The 19,560-nt window shown below is 42.0% G+C and overlaps 1 protein-coding gene across 3 annotated transcripts in view; it reads right to left on the bottom strand.

The window, feature by feature from the left end:
- Positions 1-1,685: 1,685 nt before the first annotated feature.
- DSP (desmoplakin) overlaps positions 1,686-19,560 on the bottom strand; it is a 51,775-nt gene continuing 33,900 nt past the window's right edge. For 2 of the 3 annotated variants that reach the window (XM_040057128.2, XM_040057118.2), the window contains exons 12-24: positions 19,276-19,430; positions 18,752-18,878; positions 18,013-18,217; positions 17,269-17,486; positions 16,310-16,476; positions 15,858-15,996; positions 13,666-13,859; positions 12,645-12,807; positions 11,959-12,042; positions 10,943-11,050; positions 10,221-10,319; positions 7,100-9,391; positions 1,686-5,579 (exon numbers count right to left, since the gene is read on the bottom strand). In XM_040057128.2, coding sequence (XP_039913062.1) covers positions 2,385-5,579; positions 7,100-9,391; positions 10,221-10,319; positions 10,943-11,050; positions 11,959-12,042; positions 12,645-12,807; positions 13,666-13,859; positions 15,858-15,996; positions 16,310-16,476; positions 17,269-17,486; positions 18,013-18,217; positions 18,752-18,878; positions 19,276-19,430 — 7,146 coding nt within the window. In that variant the 3' untranslated portion in view covers positions 1,686-2,384. The remainder of the gene's footprint in view (positions 5,580-7,099; positions 9,392-10,220; positions 10,320-10,942; positions 11,051-11,958; positions 12,043-12,644; positions 12,808-13,665; positions 13,860-15,857; positions 15,997-16,309; positions 16,477-17,268; positions 17,487-18,012; positions 18,218-18,751; positions 18,879-19,275; positions 19,431-19,560) is intronic. The other variant, XM_040057138.2, reaches the window with a different exon arrangement.

Genomic DNA, 19,560 nt, shown 5'->3' with positions numbered 1-19,560 from the left:
GAGAGGACAAAACGTTGACTGAGGCAGCAAGAAAGGTACTATGCAAAGATGGAGCTTTATATAATGTAACAGAGAAGCCAATAATGCCTTGAACAAATAAGGTGATCCCAGTCTGCTGTGCCATGTGCAGGATTTTTCAGGCCATGTAAGCTCCAGGGGGGGTCTGCACCCAACTTTCCTTTAGTAATGACTAGCTTTACTCTTCCTGTAGACCCTAGGAACCCCACAGTCATTTAAAGCTGCAGAATCAGGCTGGGATTCAATTAAACAGTGATTTTTTATTTTTTTTAGAGTTTTTTCTCTCTAGCGGTCAGAAAGCCTTTCAGACATTGACTCTTCCTCTTGTACAGCTAATAAACTCAGCTGTAGAGAGAAATCTCCAAAGCTGTGAAGATTCCCTTTAAGACAGGATGCACTTTCTCACCTACCTACTTTCTGTAGAGGTCTCCAACACTGACCTGTATAAGAAATTTTGTCCAAATAACTTCTTAGTCCAGTAACTGAAGATACTTTATATATGGCAAATATTTTATACATAGCCCTCATCTTCAGGAAACACTGGAAATGCTTCTCAGACTAGAGGGTAAACTTTAGCCACAGACAGCAGGATCTGAACATGTGCTATTCCCTGCCGCAGAAAAGAAACATTCTACAAAAAAATTAGGCAACATAATTAACAGTGACTAACATTTACGCCCGTCATCTTCTATCTATAAGAACTGAAATTCACAGAGCAGCAAGGTTCCTACACAGCTCACAGCTAAAAGGAGGTATGTGCTTTGAACAACTTAAAGGAAGAAATTATTTCAGCTAGTGGCAAATTACACTAACAGCTCTGTCACAAAAGCACTGTACAAAACCATACTAAATTCTTGTAGCTGATCAATCACTCTTCTGAGAACACTGTGCCTACCTGGAGGAATCTGCACTGTGTGCCACAGGGGAGAGGACAGGACAGCCTTCATGTAAGCAAGTCATTTTTTCTGCACTGGCTGAAGTAGTTTCAAAACACTCTTGTGTTCTCTAATACTGTGGTCATTTAGTCCTGCTCTGTTTTAGTCAGCATTTAGTCAGCTCAGATAAAAGGAGTCAGCAGGATGACAGCAGCCTACATAAAACTGATGACAGCAAGATATCATGCAAGCACTGAAACACTACTGTGGTTTTTTCAATCTAGGCTTTCAGGAGCCAATAGAAGAAGCAGAAGGATGTTAAAAGAGGCAATTGTTCAGGTTTAGAAAGATGTTCCTGTGCCACAGTTGGTCAGCTAAGCCAGCCAGTTTTTTGTTCTGCTCATTGTCCAAAGTTGCATGGATGTGTAAGGGAGAATCTGACTCAGTCCCTTGTAGCTGCAGAGACAATGAGCTGCATCACAAGCAGAAGAAATATGCTTCCTATTATCATCATCAACTCTATAAACAAATGTGGAAACAGACATTCTGATTCTGGGGCATAGCTTCCGTTATTGGTGCTATCTTCATTTTCCTACTGAAAAATCAGAAGTCCTTATTCATAGAAGTGATGGCTCAGGATCATGAAATGTAACGTGCCTGCACAACTTTTATAACAAAGCTAATGTCTGTTTCTTTTAAAAATGGTTCTTTTTCTAACTTGCACTTCCAAGGATGTCCACAGATATCAAGTACACACCAAATACTTTAAAACTTCAGAAGTTTATTGTCCAGAATACCTCACATGGTACAGTTAGTTTGGTTTTGGTTGGGTTTTTTTGTTGTTTTTTTTTTTTTTCTTTGTTACAGGGAAATCAAGCAAAACAGTAGAAATGTATATAGTAAAACAAAAGCCCAGCCTAATAATAGCCCTTTACATCCACCAAGTTATACTTCAGAAAATGGCTAGCCAAACATAAAGAAGTAGAGCATCTGAAAGACAGTTTCATGTTTATGGTATAGATTCTAAATCAGTAAGTATTAAGGGCACTTTCTGTCCATATTGTTAATATCTTTTTTTTAATAATAGCAAATTGAAAAAGGTCTATCTGGATTAAAAGTTAACTGCAGCAAGACTTTCAAATCTCAGTTATCACCTTATAGGTTGATAGTTAACGGATAGCAGGCGAAGGCACATGACATAGTATTTAAAATATACAGAGATCTATTAAAATCCAAAGACTAAAAGGAAATGGGAACTGAAACTCAAAATCCACAAACATTACTTTTGCATTCCCTAATCTATATTCTATAAGTTTGCATTCAAGCATTTTACAGCTTTTTCAGAAGATAAGTGTAACACACTCAGAAAATATTTCAAGGCTTTGCTTTGAGTTACTTTGTTGGCGGTTTATGTTTTTTTTTGCTTTTAGTAAATGGAAAATAGGATAATCTAAATGATAATAAAATACAGATGCATTCCCCCACTTGTTACTAGCGCCCAATAGACCCACTGCTGAAGGTTGAGTATGAGTAAGAATATGAAGAGCTTGCTGTGGCATCAAAGCTTCCCCTCCTAGACCCACTGCGTGAGCCTGAACGTGAGCCAGAGCGAGAGCCAGAGCGAGAGCCAGGTGCCGAGGAGACATTGTAGGGACTGGATATGCCTTTAGAGGAAACAGAGGCTGCTTCCAACAGTTTAAGCCCAGTGATGTCTTCCACCATTGACCGGTTCATTGCATCTTTGTAGGATATTTTCAGCTTGGTCTTGGGGCAGGTCAGAATTTTGGGATAGCTGTTGGTGTCTTGTAATTTCTGGGCAGCGCGGCCGTCAATCAATCCATTCCTAATGGCTTCTTCAGTAGTTATTCTTCCACGCACTTCTGGGTCCACGAGACCTCCAGTGAGGTACTGGAATTCAAGGAACCGCTGCCCAGCCTCATAAGGAAGCCATTTTTCCTTCACTGCTTCAGCTGCTGACATCCTCTTGCGTCCACCCTTTATGCCTTCGAACCCTAAGAAGGCCTTCTGGGCTGGTTTGAGACGTGTGGCCATATCCTGATCGATGATGCCTTGGCTAGTGGCTTCCTGGAGCGAAAGCCTCTGGCCAGTGGTAGGGCATATTATGCCGCCGGTGCAGGCTTGGGCTTCAAGTAACCGCTGCCCGGTGATGCTATCCACGATGCCCCGCTGTATAGCTTCTGAAATGGAGATTTTCTCCAAGTTTTCCGTGTCAAATATGGCTGCAATAGGACTGCACTCATCTGGGGTCTCTGAGAAAGAGCCGCTCCTGATCACAGAAGAAGAACTCCTGACACTCAGCACGGTGGGAGACCGAGCCACTGACTCGTGCCGGAACACCTCGTCAGTGCCATTACGGCAGGAAATCATGTCTGCAAACTGGGTCAGGCTCAAGCTGCCAGAACGGTACTGGTCAAAAAACTTCCTCTCCACCAGGCCTTTATCGATGGCGTCTTGGATGTCGTACTGGCTACCGGTTTTTCTGTCGACAAGGACTACCCTACTGCTGCCATCTGATCCCGTGATAGTTATTTCTTCCCACTCACACTCCTGTTCAGCTAGTTCTGTGTAGGTGTCATAATCTATGAGGCCTTTGCTGTACGCCTCCTGAACGGACATCTCCCGATTTGTTTCTGGATCTACAATGACCACCCTGCGCTTCCTGAGGGTGTTCTTCTGCGAGGTGTGCACCACCTTCTTCTTCTCTCTCAGGGGCAGAAGGCAGAGCCCCGTTGCATCATCCTTTATGCATCTTTCTTTCAGCTGCAAGTAGGTCAAGTTTTCCTCTGTGTTGGGATCAAAGAACCCTTTGGTGTCATCACTCGGATCACTAAGGATCTGGTTGAGCTCCTCATTGAAGTAGCCACGCTTGTAGGCTGTCTCCACTGGCAAGCGGTAGCTCTCTTTGGGGTCGATGATCCCTCCAGTAGCAATCTGGGCCTCCAGCAGACGAATGCCATGGCCTCTCTCTATGAGCTCTTTGTTCATTGCTTGGAACAGAGAAATGATGTTTCCAGTTTCTGGGTCTTTGTACCCAGTGACAGCTCTTTCAGCAGAGAGAAGTTTCTCTTTAAATTCAATTCCAACAAGGCCTCTTTTGTAAGCTTCCTCAACAGGCAGCCTCACGTTGCTGACAGGATCCACTATGAACCCTGTGGCTGCCTGGGCTTCCAGGAGTTCAAGCGCTGTCCCCGGCCTAACCAAACCTATTTTCATAGCCTGGTAGATGCCAAGTTTCTCTTTTGTAGCCTCATTGTAGATACCAGCAATACAGCTAGAGCCCTGAAGGAAATCAATAATTCTCTCACTCACTTCTTCCACTGTAATCGCACCTCTTTCCAAATCATTTCTTGTTGATTCCTTGATGATTCCAGCCTCAAGCAGTGCATCTGCTGAGACAGGCTGCCTGATCCCTTGGAATGACATACTCCTCTTCTGCACTGGAAGGAGGAGCAGACCAGTGTGTGGTTCAATCCTGCATTTTTCCTTCAGCTGCATGTAAGTGACTGCCTTTTTGGTGGTGGGATCGATGAAGTTCTTTGTATTGCCTTGGCAGTTGTTTAGCATCCTGTACAGGTCTTTGTCAATCAACCCACGAGATAAAGCTATCTCTTTGGGCAGGAAAACACTGTTGACAGGATCAACAATCCCTCCTACAGCCAGCTGGGCCTCAAGCAGACGAATTCCTGTTTCTCTGTCAACCAAGTTTTTCTTGATGGCTTCAGATACCGGGACAGTTTTGCCTGAGAAAGGATCCTTAAATCCTGTAATAGCTTTTTCTGCTGTATAGATCTGCTCTCTGTCATCGAAGTCAATCAGATCTCTGGCGATAGCACTGTCCACTGTTAATATCTCATTTCGATGTGGGTCTATCACACCTCCTGTTGCTGCCTGGGCTTCAAGGAGCAGGACTGCGTTTTCTGCTGTTAGCAGCTGATTCCGTTTGGCCTCAACAAAAGAGTACTTCTGTCTGGGTGAAAGGGACACCCCTGCAATAGCACCTGCCCCTTTGAGGTAGGGTTCAATGTCAGCCGCAACCTCTTCCACTGACCTCTGCCCCTTCAGCAGTTTATCCAGTGTGAGTTTGTCTATCAGCTGACACTCATACAGCTGCATGGCTGTGATCTTCTTCCTCAGCCCGCTGAACACCAGCTTGGAGGCATCAATACAGAAGTCTTCCTCGGTCTGTGTAGATCTGTGAGCCCCATATGGGCGCTGCTTGAGTTTCTCAATCTCTCTCTGAAGCCTGAGACGCTCTGACTCCAACTCTGATTGGTTTTTGACAGCGGTCTCTTCCAGTCTGCACCGGTATCTCTCCTCAATCCGTTTGATTTCCATCTGCAGCCTTTCAATCTCACTCCTCAGGCTGCTCTTCTCCCTCTCACTCTTCTCCCTCTCACACTGGATCTTCCTTATGGATTCCTCTGTGCGGGAGTGCTGGCTCTTCCACTGATTGAGGTCATTTAGAATTTGTTGCTTCTCACTTTCCAGGCGTTGCTTCAAACGCGATTCTGACTCCAGGGTAACTTTCAAACGGTTCAGCTCCTCTTCTAATCTCTGCAGTCTGGCTTTGTCTTGCTCCAAAGCACTCATTTTTATCAGCAGGGTTTCTCTTTCTTGCATAATGTGACTATACTGATTTTTGGATTCTTGAATCCTACTGGATGCCTACAATTATGGAGGAGAAATAAACCAAGAAAGCATAGTTAGTTTGTGCCGGTTAGAGTTATGCCCTCCATCTACAATACTCTCCAGCATGTCATTTAACCTGCAGCAAGCTCCCTCTGGAAAACATTCTAGTCACAGCAGTGCCTTATCCAAGATCATGGACACACATAAACCAGAGAAAGCACATTATCCCTTCACTTACAGTTCCAGTACTGCCAGAGACTCAAGAGACTTCATTCTGTTACCCACAGCCTCGATCTTCAGCTGCTTTGATTCTCTGTAACTTTTTGATACTTCTCACAGTACACTGACAAATACACAGAGCATTTAAGACTCATAAATAGCCTGATGCTCAGCAGATGCCCTGGCAGTTCTGCTAATCCAGGGGAGTTTGCATCAGCTAAGGAATGGTCATAGATGGATAAAAAGGAAATACATGACTCAATTTTTGCTTTCACTCCAAACAATTTTACGTGCGTTGCTTTCCATTTTAATTCATGCAGTGTCTTCATATATGCATATGCACAAACACCCACAAGCACGCATGTTTGTATGCAGTCCATATTAAACTGAATAAAAGTTTATCTTCTTGAAATACATGCATATCTATCTATCTATCTATCTATATATGCACAAGTGTTATATAATCCCAAATGTTAGTATTTTTTAAATATCAGTATTAGGATTTTTAGAATAAAGGATATGAGAAAAGAAATGTAAGGGACAAGTCTAGGAAAAAAACCCATTTTCACAAGTGCTCACTCGTATATATTTCAAGAGTAGCTCTTTGTAGAAGAAACCAGGTAGAAGAACAAAATATTAAAAAAATGTTTTATTTAACTTGTTTGTGTTCTCACCTAAAGTTTAAGAAATAAGGGCCAATAAGTAAAATTTGCAAATGCCCTCAGTGACTCAGGAACATAAATCCCCAAAACAGCCCATGAAAGACAGGCTTTTAGGACCTTAGGTACAGCTAAGGTACCTGGCAACGTGACTTCCAATGCTCTCTTGGAGTCAATATCTTACCCAGCTAATCAGCACCTTGACAGCTTGTCAGTTCAGGGGTTTTTAGCCAGTTTAGTTTGACAGCACTCAGGTCAGCCACAAATGACAGCTTTAATCCATCCTGGCTGAAACAGCCTGGGAAGCACATAGCCAGCAGGGAACTGTTAAAGCACAGCAGTACTCCACGTGCTTCCATTTTTCCCTAGGATGGTTTGCTGACACTGGCACAGAACATGGACTTCTCCTGGGACAAGGCCTGAGAACAAGGCTCTCCTAGGTGATGAGAGCTTATGGCTCCCTAGAACAGTTCCCAGGGAATAAAGAGGCTAAGGAAGTGGCCAAATCCTGCCATTTTTATTTAAAATTTAACCAAGAGGAAGAGTCATAAAGGGGATGTTAGTCACAAGTACAGTGACTTCAAACAGCAAACGGTGAATTAATTTGCTCAAATCGACACTGCAATTAATTATATAATTGAGAAACAGTAAAGCTGGGATCAAAATATGTGTGAATACCTCTAGAGCTTGCTTTTGGAATTTTTCAATTTCCTGTCTCAATTTTTCCCTTTCTTTCTGCAAATCATTAAGCAACCCCTGAAGTTCCAGGGTTTGCTTGCTGCTCATCTGAAGCTGATTCTTTAGTTCAGCAATGGTGGTATTTTTCTCATCAACTTCATTTCTGACCATTCTGAGGTCATCGTACTCCAATCTAACATTTCGCAGCTCCTCCTCCAGTAACAAGTGTTCCTTGGTAAGGTTCTCGGTGAGAGACTGAAGCCTTTCGATCTCTATTTTGCACTCATTCAAGGCTTTGCTTTTTTCCTCAGAGGTTTTCTGTAAGTGCTCATATCGTAGGTGAGCCTGTTTTAATTGCTCCTGTTCTTGGACCAACTGACGACGTAAAGCCTCAATATCAGATGTGTATTTTCTTAACTCCTCCATGTATCTTTGCTTCTCTCTCACATGACCATCTAATACTTCTCTTTGGTGTCTGAGGTCATCTTCATTCCTCTTCTTTACAATAGATACTTCCTCTATCTGCTGTGTGAGATTAGTTATTTTAACCGATTGGTCTCTCAGAGATCTCCTCATGCCTTCTATTTCCTCCTCCAGTTTTTTCCTCCTGGACGTTTCCTCCATTAAATTTTTGTTCTGCCTGCAAAGTTCCTCCTCCAGCTTATGTTTCTGGATCTGCAAGTCTTTTACAGTGCTCTGGAACTTTGCACTTTCTTGATCCCTGCCTTTTTTCTCTTGTGAAACTCTTTCATAGTCAATTTTCAGTCTGGCCAGTTCCTGCTCTTGGATCCTCAGCTTGTTAATTGTCTCAGTTGCACTTGTGTTTGCTTTCTGCAGGTCAAACTGGACTCTTTTCAATTGACTGTTCTCATCCTCCACTTCTTTCCTCTGACTTGTTTCTACATCCAACAACTTTCTCAGCCTTTCAATCTCTTTGTTTCTTTCCTTAATGGTTTTAGAAGCATCATCAAGTGACTGCTTGTATCGCATGCTTTCATCAGAGTGTCTCTGAATAACTTGTTTTAGCTCAATCTCCAGCTGTTGTTTCTTCTGAGAAAGCTCTGAGCCAGCTGCCTTCTGCTGCTGAGCATTCTCTTCTATTTTCCGTAGATTATCTGTTGTCTGACTTATTGTATTCTTCAGTCTCCTAATTTCCTCACACAAATTCCTATTTTCTCTCATGGCATTATCAAGCTGCGTTCTATAATTATTTGTCTCCTCTTCCTTTTGCATGTTGACCTGGTGAATTGTGTTCTTTGTGATATTAATCTCAGTTTCATATTTGTTCTTTAAACTAATAATTTCCTCATCATAACTGTTTCTTACCTTAGCCAATTCATTTTCAAGTTCCCACCGGCTTTTAGCCTCTTCCTGAAGCTGAAGCTTTAGCCTTTCCAGCTCCTTAGTTTTATCCTGAATAGTTGAGGCAGCCTCCTCAAGAGCCTGCTTGTATCTCGAGTTGTCCTCCCCACGAAGCTGAATGATCTGTTTCAGCTCCAGCTCTAACTGATGCTTCTGCTGTGACACCTCAGAACTGCAAGCCTTCTGCTGGAGAGCATCTTCTTCTGCCCTCCGCCGTTGGTCTGTTGTTTGCAGAATGGCATCGTTCAGCCTCACGATCTCATCCTTAAGGTCTCTGTTCTCTCTTGTCAGTCTGTCAACCTGGGCTCTGAGGCCTTTTGCATCATCATCTTTTTGTGCAGCTATCTGCTGGATTGTTGTCTTCTTAATATTAATTTCTGTTTCATACTTGTTCTTTAAATTACTCATCTCCTCGCTAAACTGGTTTCTTACCTTAGCCAGCTCATTTTCATACTCCCTCTTCCGTGTGCCTTCGTCCTGAAGAAGAACCCTTAATCTTTCTATCTCGTACTCCTTCTCCTTGATGACCTTCTCAGACTCTAACTTTTGCCAACCAAGGCTGTCTTTCTCATTTTGCCTTGTTTTTTGCAGTTGGTCATAGTCATTCTTCTGCTGCTCATATCTATCCTCCAGCAACTTCCTTTTCCTTTTCTCATCTTCAGTCTCATAAGTCAACCTGGTTATTCTGTCATTTAGATCCTTTATTTGGGCATAGCATTTGTCCAGGTTTTGCTTAGCAGAATTTCCATCCATTTCAGCTTGTCTTTTCATTTCTTCCAAACTCATCAGCTTTGCCTTGAGCTGAGAAATGTCCATCTGGTACTTCTGCAGATTTTGCTCCAGGAATTTATGTTTGTTACTTGTCTCTGAATTTGAATCTCTAGCAAGCCTGAGTTCTTCTTCCAGGAGCTCAATTTTGGTGTTTTTCATCTGCAACATGATAGCAGAAAAACAAACAAACAGAAAAACACCCATAAATATTTGTGACAACTGTTTCAGAATCATCACATGCAATAAAATTTACATTTGTAACTGACAACTTAAAAATAATCTTTTTCGCTGCTTCAATGAGTGAGAGCTAAATTCCCTTTTTTATTTAATGTCATCAAGAAAAATTCTGGAATCTTTACTTGGAGTCAAAGCTTATTCAGAAATCAGCACATAATGATTTTCAGAGGGGAAAAGATACTTGATAGGGGGAGGGAGATGCTTTACTGATAGTAAAATGTGGTGTCGCAGAGGTTCACCAGCAAAGTATGAAATAGACACCTTTAGAACCTCCCCAGTTTTCAAACAGGTGAAAATCACATTCCATATGTGCAACTTCTTTAATGCGCCTCTCTGTTTCACTGAGCTGTACCAAATCAGAAGTTGCCTCTTTCCAAACACTTCAGAATATGGTCTAAATTGAGGTGCCCTCAACCATGAGGAGCAAGTTTTCAGCACTGAGGTAGCTGCGCTGTCATTGAGGTCAATGCTGGGATGAGCAGGGAAGGATTACTCTTGTTCCTTGGTGAGCACCTCCTTATTTACCAAGGAGATCAGTTCTCTACCTCACTTCACACACCACCTTGGAAATCACTTGACTCATTCACAAAAGATGCATTACACTGCCAATATGCTTCCTTTGTAGGACACCTCTGAGTTCTGAATATAGTTTTGTGAGCTATTTTACACTGTACTTTCTGCCTCTGATCAGTGACAGTTTTCTAATCTGTGATAAAAATGAAAGCTACAGAAAATAAAAGTGTTAGAATACCTTCAAATCCTCCATGCTCTTTAACATTTCACTCAAGAATCTGTAATAATCTCCTGATCTTGTAAGAAGCTCTATATAGCGGGACTGAGCCTCATTAGCCTTGAAAAGAAACAGAATTGTTAGCAGGTTGTACTAGAGTTAGACATGAACATACCTATGTTCAGACCATTTAAAGAATTCCAATCTACTTGAGCAAACACATCAGGCGACAAAGTAAAAAGCAGATTCTCCTCCTCATAAATTCACACAACTTTCTGAGGACCCCAAAAGTGTAAATTCTTCCTTATGAAAAATCCACACCTTTTTTGGCTTTTCAGGATTGCTGATGTGATACTAAATTGAAGCCTTCATCCCCTGGTTCATCACGCTCTTCCTGTCTGACAGCCACAAGTAACCCAAGTCAAATTTTTAACAGCAGTTAATTCCCAGGCTGAAAGTGACTAAACCACTCGGGGCAGGAATCTACCTTTCTCACAGTACGTATGCAGCGGACACTGCATAGGGATGAGATAAATTCCTGAGGGCTAATCTAATGTCTAAACAAGCCCGGGTCTGATTTTACAGCACAGTGACTATTCTGCACTAATTCATTGCGCTTACGTGCCTAGTGCACATTACCGGTGACGGTGCTACGTAGTAGAACACAGCTGGGTATGACTCACAAGGGCTCACACAGACAAACAAATGCATCCAAAAGGTTGAAGGGGAGGAAATAAAGATACCTCTTGTAGAATCAGCACTGCAGGAGACTGAACCACACTCTTCTTGATAGGTATATTGAGCAATGTTTCTAATCCCGAACTGTAGGAAGCAACCTGTAGTTCATAATCCTGAAAAACAAGACAAAAAGCAAGACCCATTTAGAAACTGCCAAAGAATTCTCTGTGAATCTCTTTCAGAAAATGCAAGGTTTGGGTTGTTTTGTTTTGTTTTCCTAATGAAAACCCACATTTTTCCCTTGTTTATATTTCTGACCACGTACAGATGATCCTCTGTCATAAACAGAAGCTCATCAGTTCAACAATCCCTGTGGAGATTCATGGAGGAGAATGACAAGGGAAAAAGAGGAAAAACATTTTACAAAAACAAGAAAACAACTGTTTCTGTAAGTTGAAGGCTAAATGGAGATGAAAAAGATTCATGGGAGTAACCGGTCTAAGTACTGCTATCCACCAAAACTTCATCAGAAATAACAGCCTTTGCATCCCTTTTGTATCACATATGCCATGCCACATGTAAAGCAAAATCCTTGTCACAGAGAGTAAGACTGAGCTGAAGAAAGCACGGATATAAAGGTGACATAAAAATGCAAGGACCACAAAACCATTCCCTCTATATGTTATTAGTTTTCATGGCTATTGCACACTATTCCTCCGGCTAATCTACGTTTGTCTTGCCTCCTAGACCAGGTCCTAATCAGACCTTCATTAAGCACCAATTTGTTCTTGACTCCCTTATGTTTTTTAACATGTGAACTGGAAAGTTTGTACTGGCTAGAAGGAGGCTTTGATTCACCTGAAGAGAAGCTCTCACTCTATCTGCTGCATCATCCCATAGTCTTCAGGTGACAAGTACACAAATTGCTTTCATTGTGTTTTGTACTCAGAAGTACTTCACCCCAGCAATTTCTGTACACAACATCAGGGAGCTGACTTTTCACCCGTCAGCAAAGCAGAGACAATGGGATGTGCCTGACCATGAAAAACCACACCCCACAAAAATGCTGAGATCCAAGTACCTTAATTGCAGCTGAGCACTGATCTGCATGCTTGAGAAGCTCCTCAACTTTGTCTCGCTTCCCGCAGATTTCGCTGTGCAAGTTCTGTCAAGAGAAAAGCGAGCCATGAAACACTCCTGTAAGATTTACCAGTATTTCCTCCTGTACACGCTGCCTCCACCAGAAAGCACCTGCAGCAGGAGACTACTGCAGCCCCTGAGGCTGAGACCTGAAATGACCTGTAGGTGGGCAGTTTTTACAACAGCAAGCTCCTTGGGCATGAGAAGGTTTTTCTCAGAGAGAACACCCAGCAACTGAAAAGTCCTCTGATCTCATCGGGCAGAGTTCCTTGACTTTAGCTTAGATGTATTTACTTGATTTTTATTTTTGTGCTGTAATTTGTCCCATAAGTTGCACCATGGTACAGTCCCTTTAATTCAAAGCTGATGTGTAAAAGTGTCAGTGAATGTGTAGGAGCCAAACACAGTCTTGTTCATAATCTGTTGCAGTGCTGACAGAAAGTAATGAAGACAATAATATTTCCTCCCTCCTGCCTTCTACATATGTGGTGTTTTTTGGTAGCTCACATGCTTTATAATCCAAAGCAGGCCACTGTATTGCAGACTGCGCTGATACTGGTATTTTCTGTATAGCAAAATAATTTAAAATCCAGATAACTGAAGACAAGTCATTCAGGTGCTGCATACCTTCTGATCATGCAGGTATCTCATGATAGTGTTGGAATCACACAGCTTCATGGACTCAATAGAATCCTGCCGGCGCTTGGCATCACAGATCCACTTGCACAGAGACTGGTAGAGATCTCGGTAGGTTTTCAGCTGTTTGATCTGCCTTTCTAAATCCCATGATCTAGGAAAAACAAAAGGGAAAAACCTGTCAAAATTGAAAGTCCATTCTCTTTCTCTCTCTTTACACAGTTTTCAGAAAAAGGACACAGAAATGAACTTACATAAAACTATGGGAAGCTCTGAAAAGGAGATTCTGAAAAAAAGTTTTATTTAAAAGAGAATTGTACTGGTTGTTAGTCACCCAATATGGGGTTTTAATACCTCACTTTTGAGGAACTCCATAATACACTGAGGTTGGCCCTTCCTGTCAAAGTGAGGGATGAATAAAACTTGCAGTGATAAAAATCAAGTTCACTGACTTCAGTACTCTTGTTCTCAATTTTCACTGAACCAGCAACTATTTAGGACTACATTTTGTCCTCAGATAAAAACCAACTAAAACAAGCCATAACCCAACCTCCACCTCTCCCCCTCAAACAATCAGAATATGCCTTCAGTTCACAATTCAGATTCAAGGTTCAATTTTGTTACTTAATTCTTAGCATTACTTTTTTAACCCTCAAATATAGGGCATTGAGGAATAAGCATGGTCGCTTTTTTGAGAGGGGAAATGCTGACTGGAAGTACTTGATCCAAAAACATAAGCAAGAATTTAAAAAAAAAAAAAGAAAAAATGGAACAGCTCTTCAGTACATAGTTAGACATCTGCATGGCTAACTACATTTTTCTGCTTGGTCTTACACAATTCCTTTTGAAGTATGTTCAACCTATTCACAACTGCTCAAGACTTATTGCCCTGAAGCCACCATTCGTCCTTTGAAAGCAAAGATTAGTGCACATCAGTTCTTTTAGACTTCACTGCTAAGATGATCTTGGTAGCTATAGCAGTAAGGAAAACTCTATGAAAACATGAACAAACCTGTTATCTATCTGCTTATCAGCCCTCTGCCAGCGGTCTATTAGCTGGGTAACTTTGTCACAGTACTTTCCAATGTCCATGTCATACAGGGTGTACGACTGGCAAGACTGTGAATGAATCTGAAGTGTTCTCTGCAGCTCATTTTCCAAGGTATTCAGTAATGACTTCTTCATATTTAGGTCTGCTTTCATTTTCTGGAGAAAAAAAACAAAATGTCATCATCTAATTTGTTCTTGAGAAGATACTGATATTTAACCAATTTAACAGCATGCACAGTACATTGGGAACTGAAGATGTTGTTTTTAACTCAGTAAGGTATGTATAGTGATGGCAGCTGGACTTAACCTATTTAAAGTGAAACCTATTTAAAGTGAAAAGTTTACCTATTTTGGTAAACAGTTTGGCTTAAAAATGTGTTTAAAGTTAGACTAAATAATGTGCTAAACCAAAGTCCTCTGCTGTTATATTCTGAAGCCAACATTTCAGTTTTTCAGTACTCTGCAGAGCAGTTACCAGAGCAGAACAAGAGCCTTGCTTGTTCCTATAAACAACTGACTAGAAAATTTCACTGAAGTATAAAAGATTCCTGCACTTGCAACAGCTGTGGAATCAAGCCTCAGGAGTGGCTTATCCAGCTTTTATACACCTAAAAATCTGCACAGATTTTTTTTTTCCCTGTTTACATTTTTATAAGCATCTTCCATGGAGATGTTTCTTCACTCACACACTTGCTTAGGTCCACATACTGGCATACTGTTGCATCACCAAATGGAATATACAGCACAGGCAGTGGTCTGCCTTGCATACCCCAGTCACAGGCATGGCCACAGCCTTTAGTGATATCCTCAAGCTTTTTTTTGGTTGGGGTGGTGTTCTTTTTGGTTTTTGTGTAGCTCAGATTTACACCAGCTAAGAACAACTCCCAGCAACTGAACTGCAGCTCTCATTTGACATGATAAAAAGGTAATTGGGTTGTGCTACATTTGCACCACCTACACACTTTCTCCTCTAAATGTGAGAACAGAAAATAATGGAAGAGTTCTTGTTCTCCCAAATGCATTCAGTGCACAAAAGGATCAGCAGATAAAGGCAGATAAAAAACTGGATCTGCAAGACAACTTTGTGCTCAGCAAAGCAGTTGTTTCCCTTTTCCCCTTGTATAGACTGGATACTTTTCATTCTAAGATTTGATGTAGACTCTGCAGCAAAACCAGGACACTCAATAACACTCAAATTTACTTATTACACCTAGAGGACAACAAGGGTAATTAACAAGGCTGTATGCAAGAAAGGAGATACTACCTTCAAATCTACATTCTCTAGTGATACACTAGTGAAACACAGATAACAGTGTAAAGAAATGGGTTACAGAAACCTTCCATGCCGCTGCCCTTGCTGTGGGGGCAGCAACAACCAGGGGGTAGAAGAATAACCTGTATATTACTTTCAATAATTTCACAGAATCACAGTTTCCGGAGCTGGAAATGACCCACAAGGATCATTGAGTCCAACTCCTGGCCTTGCACAGGACACCCCAAGAGTTACCTCGTGTGCCTGACAGCATTGTCCAAATGCTTCTTGTACTGTCAGGGTTGGTGCTGTAACCACTTCCCTGGGGAGCCTGTTCCAGTGTCCAGCCCTCTTCTGGACAAAGAACCTTTTCCTGATATCCAGCCTAAACTTCCCCTGACACAGCTTGTTCCTTTTCCCTTGGGTTCTGTCACTGGTCCCCACAGAGAAGAGATCAGTGTATGCCTCTCCTCTTCCCCTTGTGAAGGAGCTGTAGACTGCAATGAAGTCACCATTCAGTCTTCTCTTTTCCAGGCTGAACAGACCAAGTGACTGTAGCCCCTCCTCATATGGCTTTGCCTCAAAGCCCTTCACCATTCTCGCAGCCCTCCTTTGGATACTGTCTAATAATATTATATATTTTTTATCTTGTGGCACCCAAAACTGCACACAGGACTCAAGGGGAGGCTGCATCAGTGCAGAGCAGAGCAGGACAATCCCCATCCTCGACCAGCCAGCCATAGTGTGCCTGATTTACAAAACATCGTATGTCTATACATAGAACACAACAGGATCAGCACTTCTGTCGCCTGTGGTTTTAGAAGGGCTTCCCCCAGCTCAATAGATCAGTGCTGGCAGCTACCAATTTTGTTTTGCTGTGTCCTTGGGTTTTGGCCCCTCACCTTCAGACAAGCCCGATAAGCCTCCACTTTATCAAGATCCAAAGGAACAGTCTCCTCTTCAGACAGTCGGACTTCAAAAACTCTGATCACATCTTCTGTTTGCAGAATAACCTGGAGCAGACACCTCAGTGCATTCAAGCTAAAATAAATGATACAAGGCAAATCCATTACGGACTAAGGAAGGAACAGTGATATTTTAAATTAATTGCAGTTGATTGGCTAAAGAGAATATGTAACAAGAAATTTCTGTGATACCCACGCTTCTCACTTTCATTTTTTGAAGTGTTATAGAAAAGAGAAGAAATTTGCCCAAGTGTCTGTTTCTATCAACATATACACAATTTGCAGAGATGAAGGTGTAATTTTACGCAACTAGTAACAAAACGCAACTTTCCGGACTAAGAATTATGGGAGAAAGTGGATATTTATTGCTATAGCCTCAATTTACTTACCTGTCTAAGTAGCCAGCAGAAACACCATTAATATTTTCCAGTTTTTGAAAGAGGGCATTTATCTCTGATTGCAAGTACACATACTTCTCACAGCCTCTGAAGTTAGGCAACAAGTCCTTATGCTTATTGAGGGTTTCAGCCATTATTTGAGAGTCGTTCTGCACACCCTAAGGAAAAAGAGAATGCCTGGTTTGCACATTTTTGGTTGGCTGAATGATTATTCTATTCTATTCTATTCTATTCTATTCTATTCTATTCTATTCTATTCTATTCTATTCTATTCTATATTCATATGGAATTAGTCTCCTTATCCAAGCAGTCTGCTCCAACATAACCAGCTTGATTGAGGACTGAAGAAGTGGCTGAGCTTGCTTTCTTCAAGGCAAGCACTACTGAGCAGTTTCTTTTTTGTCCACAATAGGTCACATGTCTTTTTGAGCATCTGCACTCCAAAATTCAGCTGACATGCCAAGGTCCTTTTGCTCTTGAAGCCTTTGTAACCCCATTGTCCATGGGAATTTCTCATCTACTGAACCTGTTACCTTTTTGTACCAATCTTCTCACCAGGGTCTCCTACAAATCTAAAGAGCTAGGAGAGGGATAGTAGGTCTCCTGTACCCAGTCTCTATCTCACAGACACCACTTTACAGGAAGGTGGTTAAGTGAAGTCGTTGGAAAAGGAATTTAATGGCACTTTACTCTGGACGAGGCTTAACAGAAACTCACAGCCACCTGATATCAGTCTTTCTGCATTCCTTGCCTGGCAGAATTTGATTTCTAAAATTCAAGAATCAACTTTTTCTACTTGGAGGGTAAATTCTAATCCAAGTCATTATGGCTAGCTTTCAACTGAGAATTTTCTGCACAGGACGTGTGTCTTTCCCAGCTCATCATAAACAGGACTGCAGCACAGAGTCATACTGAGCTTGAGATGCTCAAAGACAAACATCCACAGTTACCTCTAAGTCCTTTATCCTGGCTGAAAAGTCGTGCATAGCCCCTTGATCCACTCCAAGAGGAGCTCTTTGCACCATCTGAATCTCAGAAGCTTCAATCTGACGCCGAAGTTTCTGAAGCTCCATCAGCAGCCAGGCCTCCTGCTTCTCATGCTCTCGGTTTCTCTCATTAACAATAATGGTGTTCGAGGAACCCACGGGACAGCTCTCAGTTGGGACCACTGTAAGATGAATTAGGTAGGCATCAACTGCCAGAGAACTGAGCAGGAGCATGTAGGAAGCCAAGGCAGTGCCCAAGTGATCCAAGCACTGAGTTGATCTATAGAACTGAGAACAGGTGGGAGACCTGGGCCCTTAGGCAGCTGTTTCAGGGAATGAAATCTCTCCTTCACAAAAATATAAACTTGCTTCCTAAAATGCAGCATTAAGATTTTTCTTCTGAATAACAGAAAATGTAACAGATGGACTAAATTCCTCTCATTCTCCCAAGCAAGCTCCATGAATTTTGGAGCACTATTCCCAGCTTCCCACCAAAGGAAGGAAGAACAAAATCCTCCCCTGTGCATGGCCAGTTTTGTTATGTTATAAATACTGTTATGTTGGTAGACTGCAGAACAGTTCTTGAACATATTCCCATTCTTACGTTGAAGAGAACATTTTCACATAAACAGAATGCACCACCCGCCACCCCTGGAACAAAGAAACCCCAGCAATCCAAACTCCACAAAAGCCAGGACGACAACAAACCTGTTTGTGGCTGTCGTGGTTGATTAGGCAGTTGTATGATCAAGGTTTGGTAGTGCTTCTGAGCATCAGTGAACTGAGTTTGGATCTTTCGTTTGTCTTCATCACCAAACATCTCTGAGCCTTGGCTGTTCCTGAGGAATTCTTGATAATGGATCTCCAGGTCAGTTATTATTTTTTGGTAGTCTTCCTTACGCATTGTTTTCAGCTGAAATAAGGAAGAAGAGAATTTTGAAATAAAAGAAAAAAGAAAAGCAATTGGGGAAGTTTTATGACTAGTTAATCATCAAGGAATAAACTAATAAACCTCTAAAAAACCCGAAGTAATCACTTTTAGAGGCAGCCTAGTTAGGATTTCTCCTAAAGTATGGTGCTAGGAGTACCATCTGAATTAATCTACCCTTCTTACCATCATTTCATACCTTAAGAGCAGTTTGAAATTCTACCTCTTACTCTGTTTATCCATGCCCTTGTACAGTGGGAACAAGTACAGCAAGTATATAACCAATTCCCTTAGCTAATCTTCCTGCTTATCTGTATTGTGTTTGAGTAGGAAAGAATTTTGTTTCTCCTTTAATAAAATTACAGCTTCCATATGCGTGAGTGTTTGTGCAACCTAGCAAAAGGAAGGCCCATGGTTTTGTAGAACATGCATCTGCACAGGATACTGCAGGGTCTGCTTGGGACAGCAGACATCAGGTCTTGGATGTCTGATCTGGGGGAAGGCCAGCTGGTGTCTTACCTTGGCAATAGTCATGGCTCTGATTTTCTCAATGTCAATCATGCAGTAATGCCAGGACACCAGGCTCTTCATGTTGATATACAGCTGGTTCCACAAAGCTAAAATAGCTTCATAGTACTGCTCAATTCTGGCATGGGAAAGATAAAAAGCATGATCAAAATGCATCTGTCCTTGTAGCACAGCTATAAAATATCCCAAGAAACATCCAGCAGATGTGGAGTGCGTTAAGGCTCGCCCTCTAGTTGAAAAAATCTTGGAAATTAATTTATATATGACTTTCATTAGTGCAGATGAGAAAAACCTCATAGACATTAACAATTAAACATTTCTAGGCCCCAGCCTAGACATCAGCAAGTTTCACAGAAGCGAGTTTCCTCAAGTCAAGGGTCTCATCCTTAATCCCCCACCTTTAGGGGCAGGGGGAGCGCACTCTGATCAAGGCACAGAAAATACTTTGTGACCAGCCGCTATTCTGAGTGAACTCTAATCCAGTGGCAAGTGTCCAAACTCAGGCAGCAACTCACTTGGTAGCAAGATCCACTGCCAGTGGGTTGGGGGGTGGGATGATAAGACTGACAGACGGCACCAGCATATCCACTCCTCCGGGGCCGGTCACCAGCCACTTGCTGCGCTCATTGTTGTCCTTCAGGATACACTCATCTCCTTTGCGCACTGTTTTCTGTAAGGGAGGCACAACAATGTTCTTCCTTAGTTAAGCAAGGTGGGGCTTCCAGGAGAGACAGACAAGGAAGATGCACCTAGATTGCAGAAGCAGCTGCCAGGTCTGGGTGTGCATCTCAGCTTTCTAC

This window comes from Hirundo rustica, chromosome 1 (genome assembly GCF_015227805.2).
Source record: "Hirundo rustica isolate bHirRus1 chromosome 1, bHirRus1.pri.v3, whole genome shotgun sequence".
NCBI classification, from domain to species: Eukaryota; Metazoa; Chordata; class Aves; order Passeriformes; family Hirundinidae; genus Hirundo; species Hirundo rustica.
Note: the sequence above shows the minus strand (reverse complement) of the source record. Positions and strands in the feature narration are given on the sequence as shown.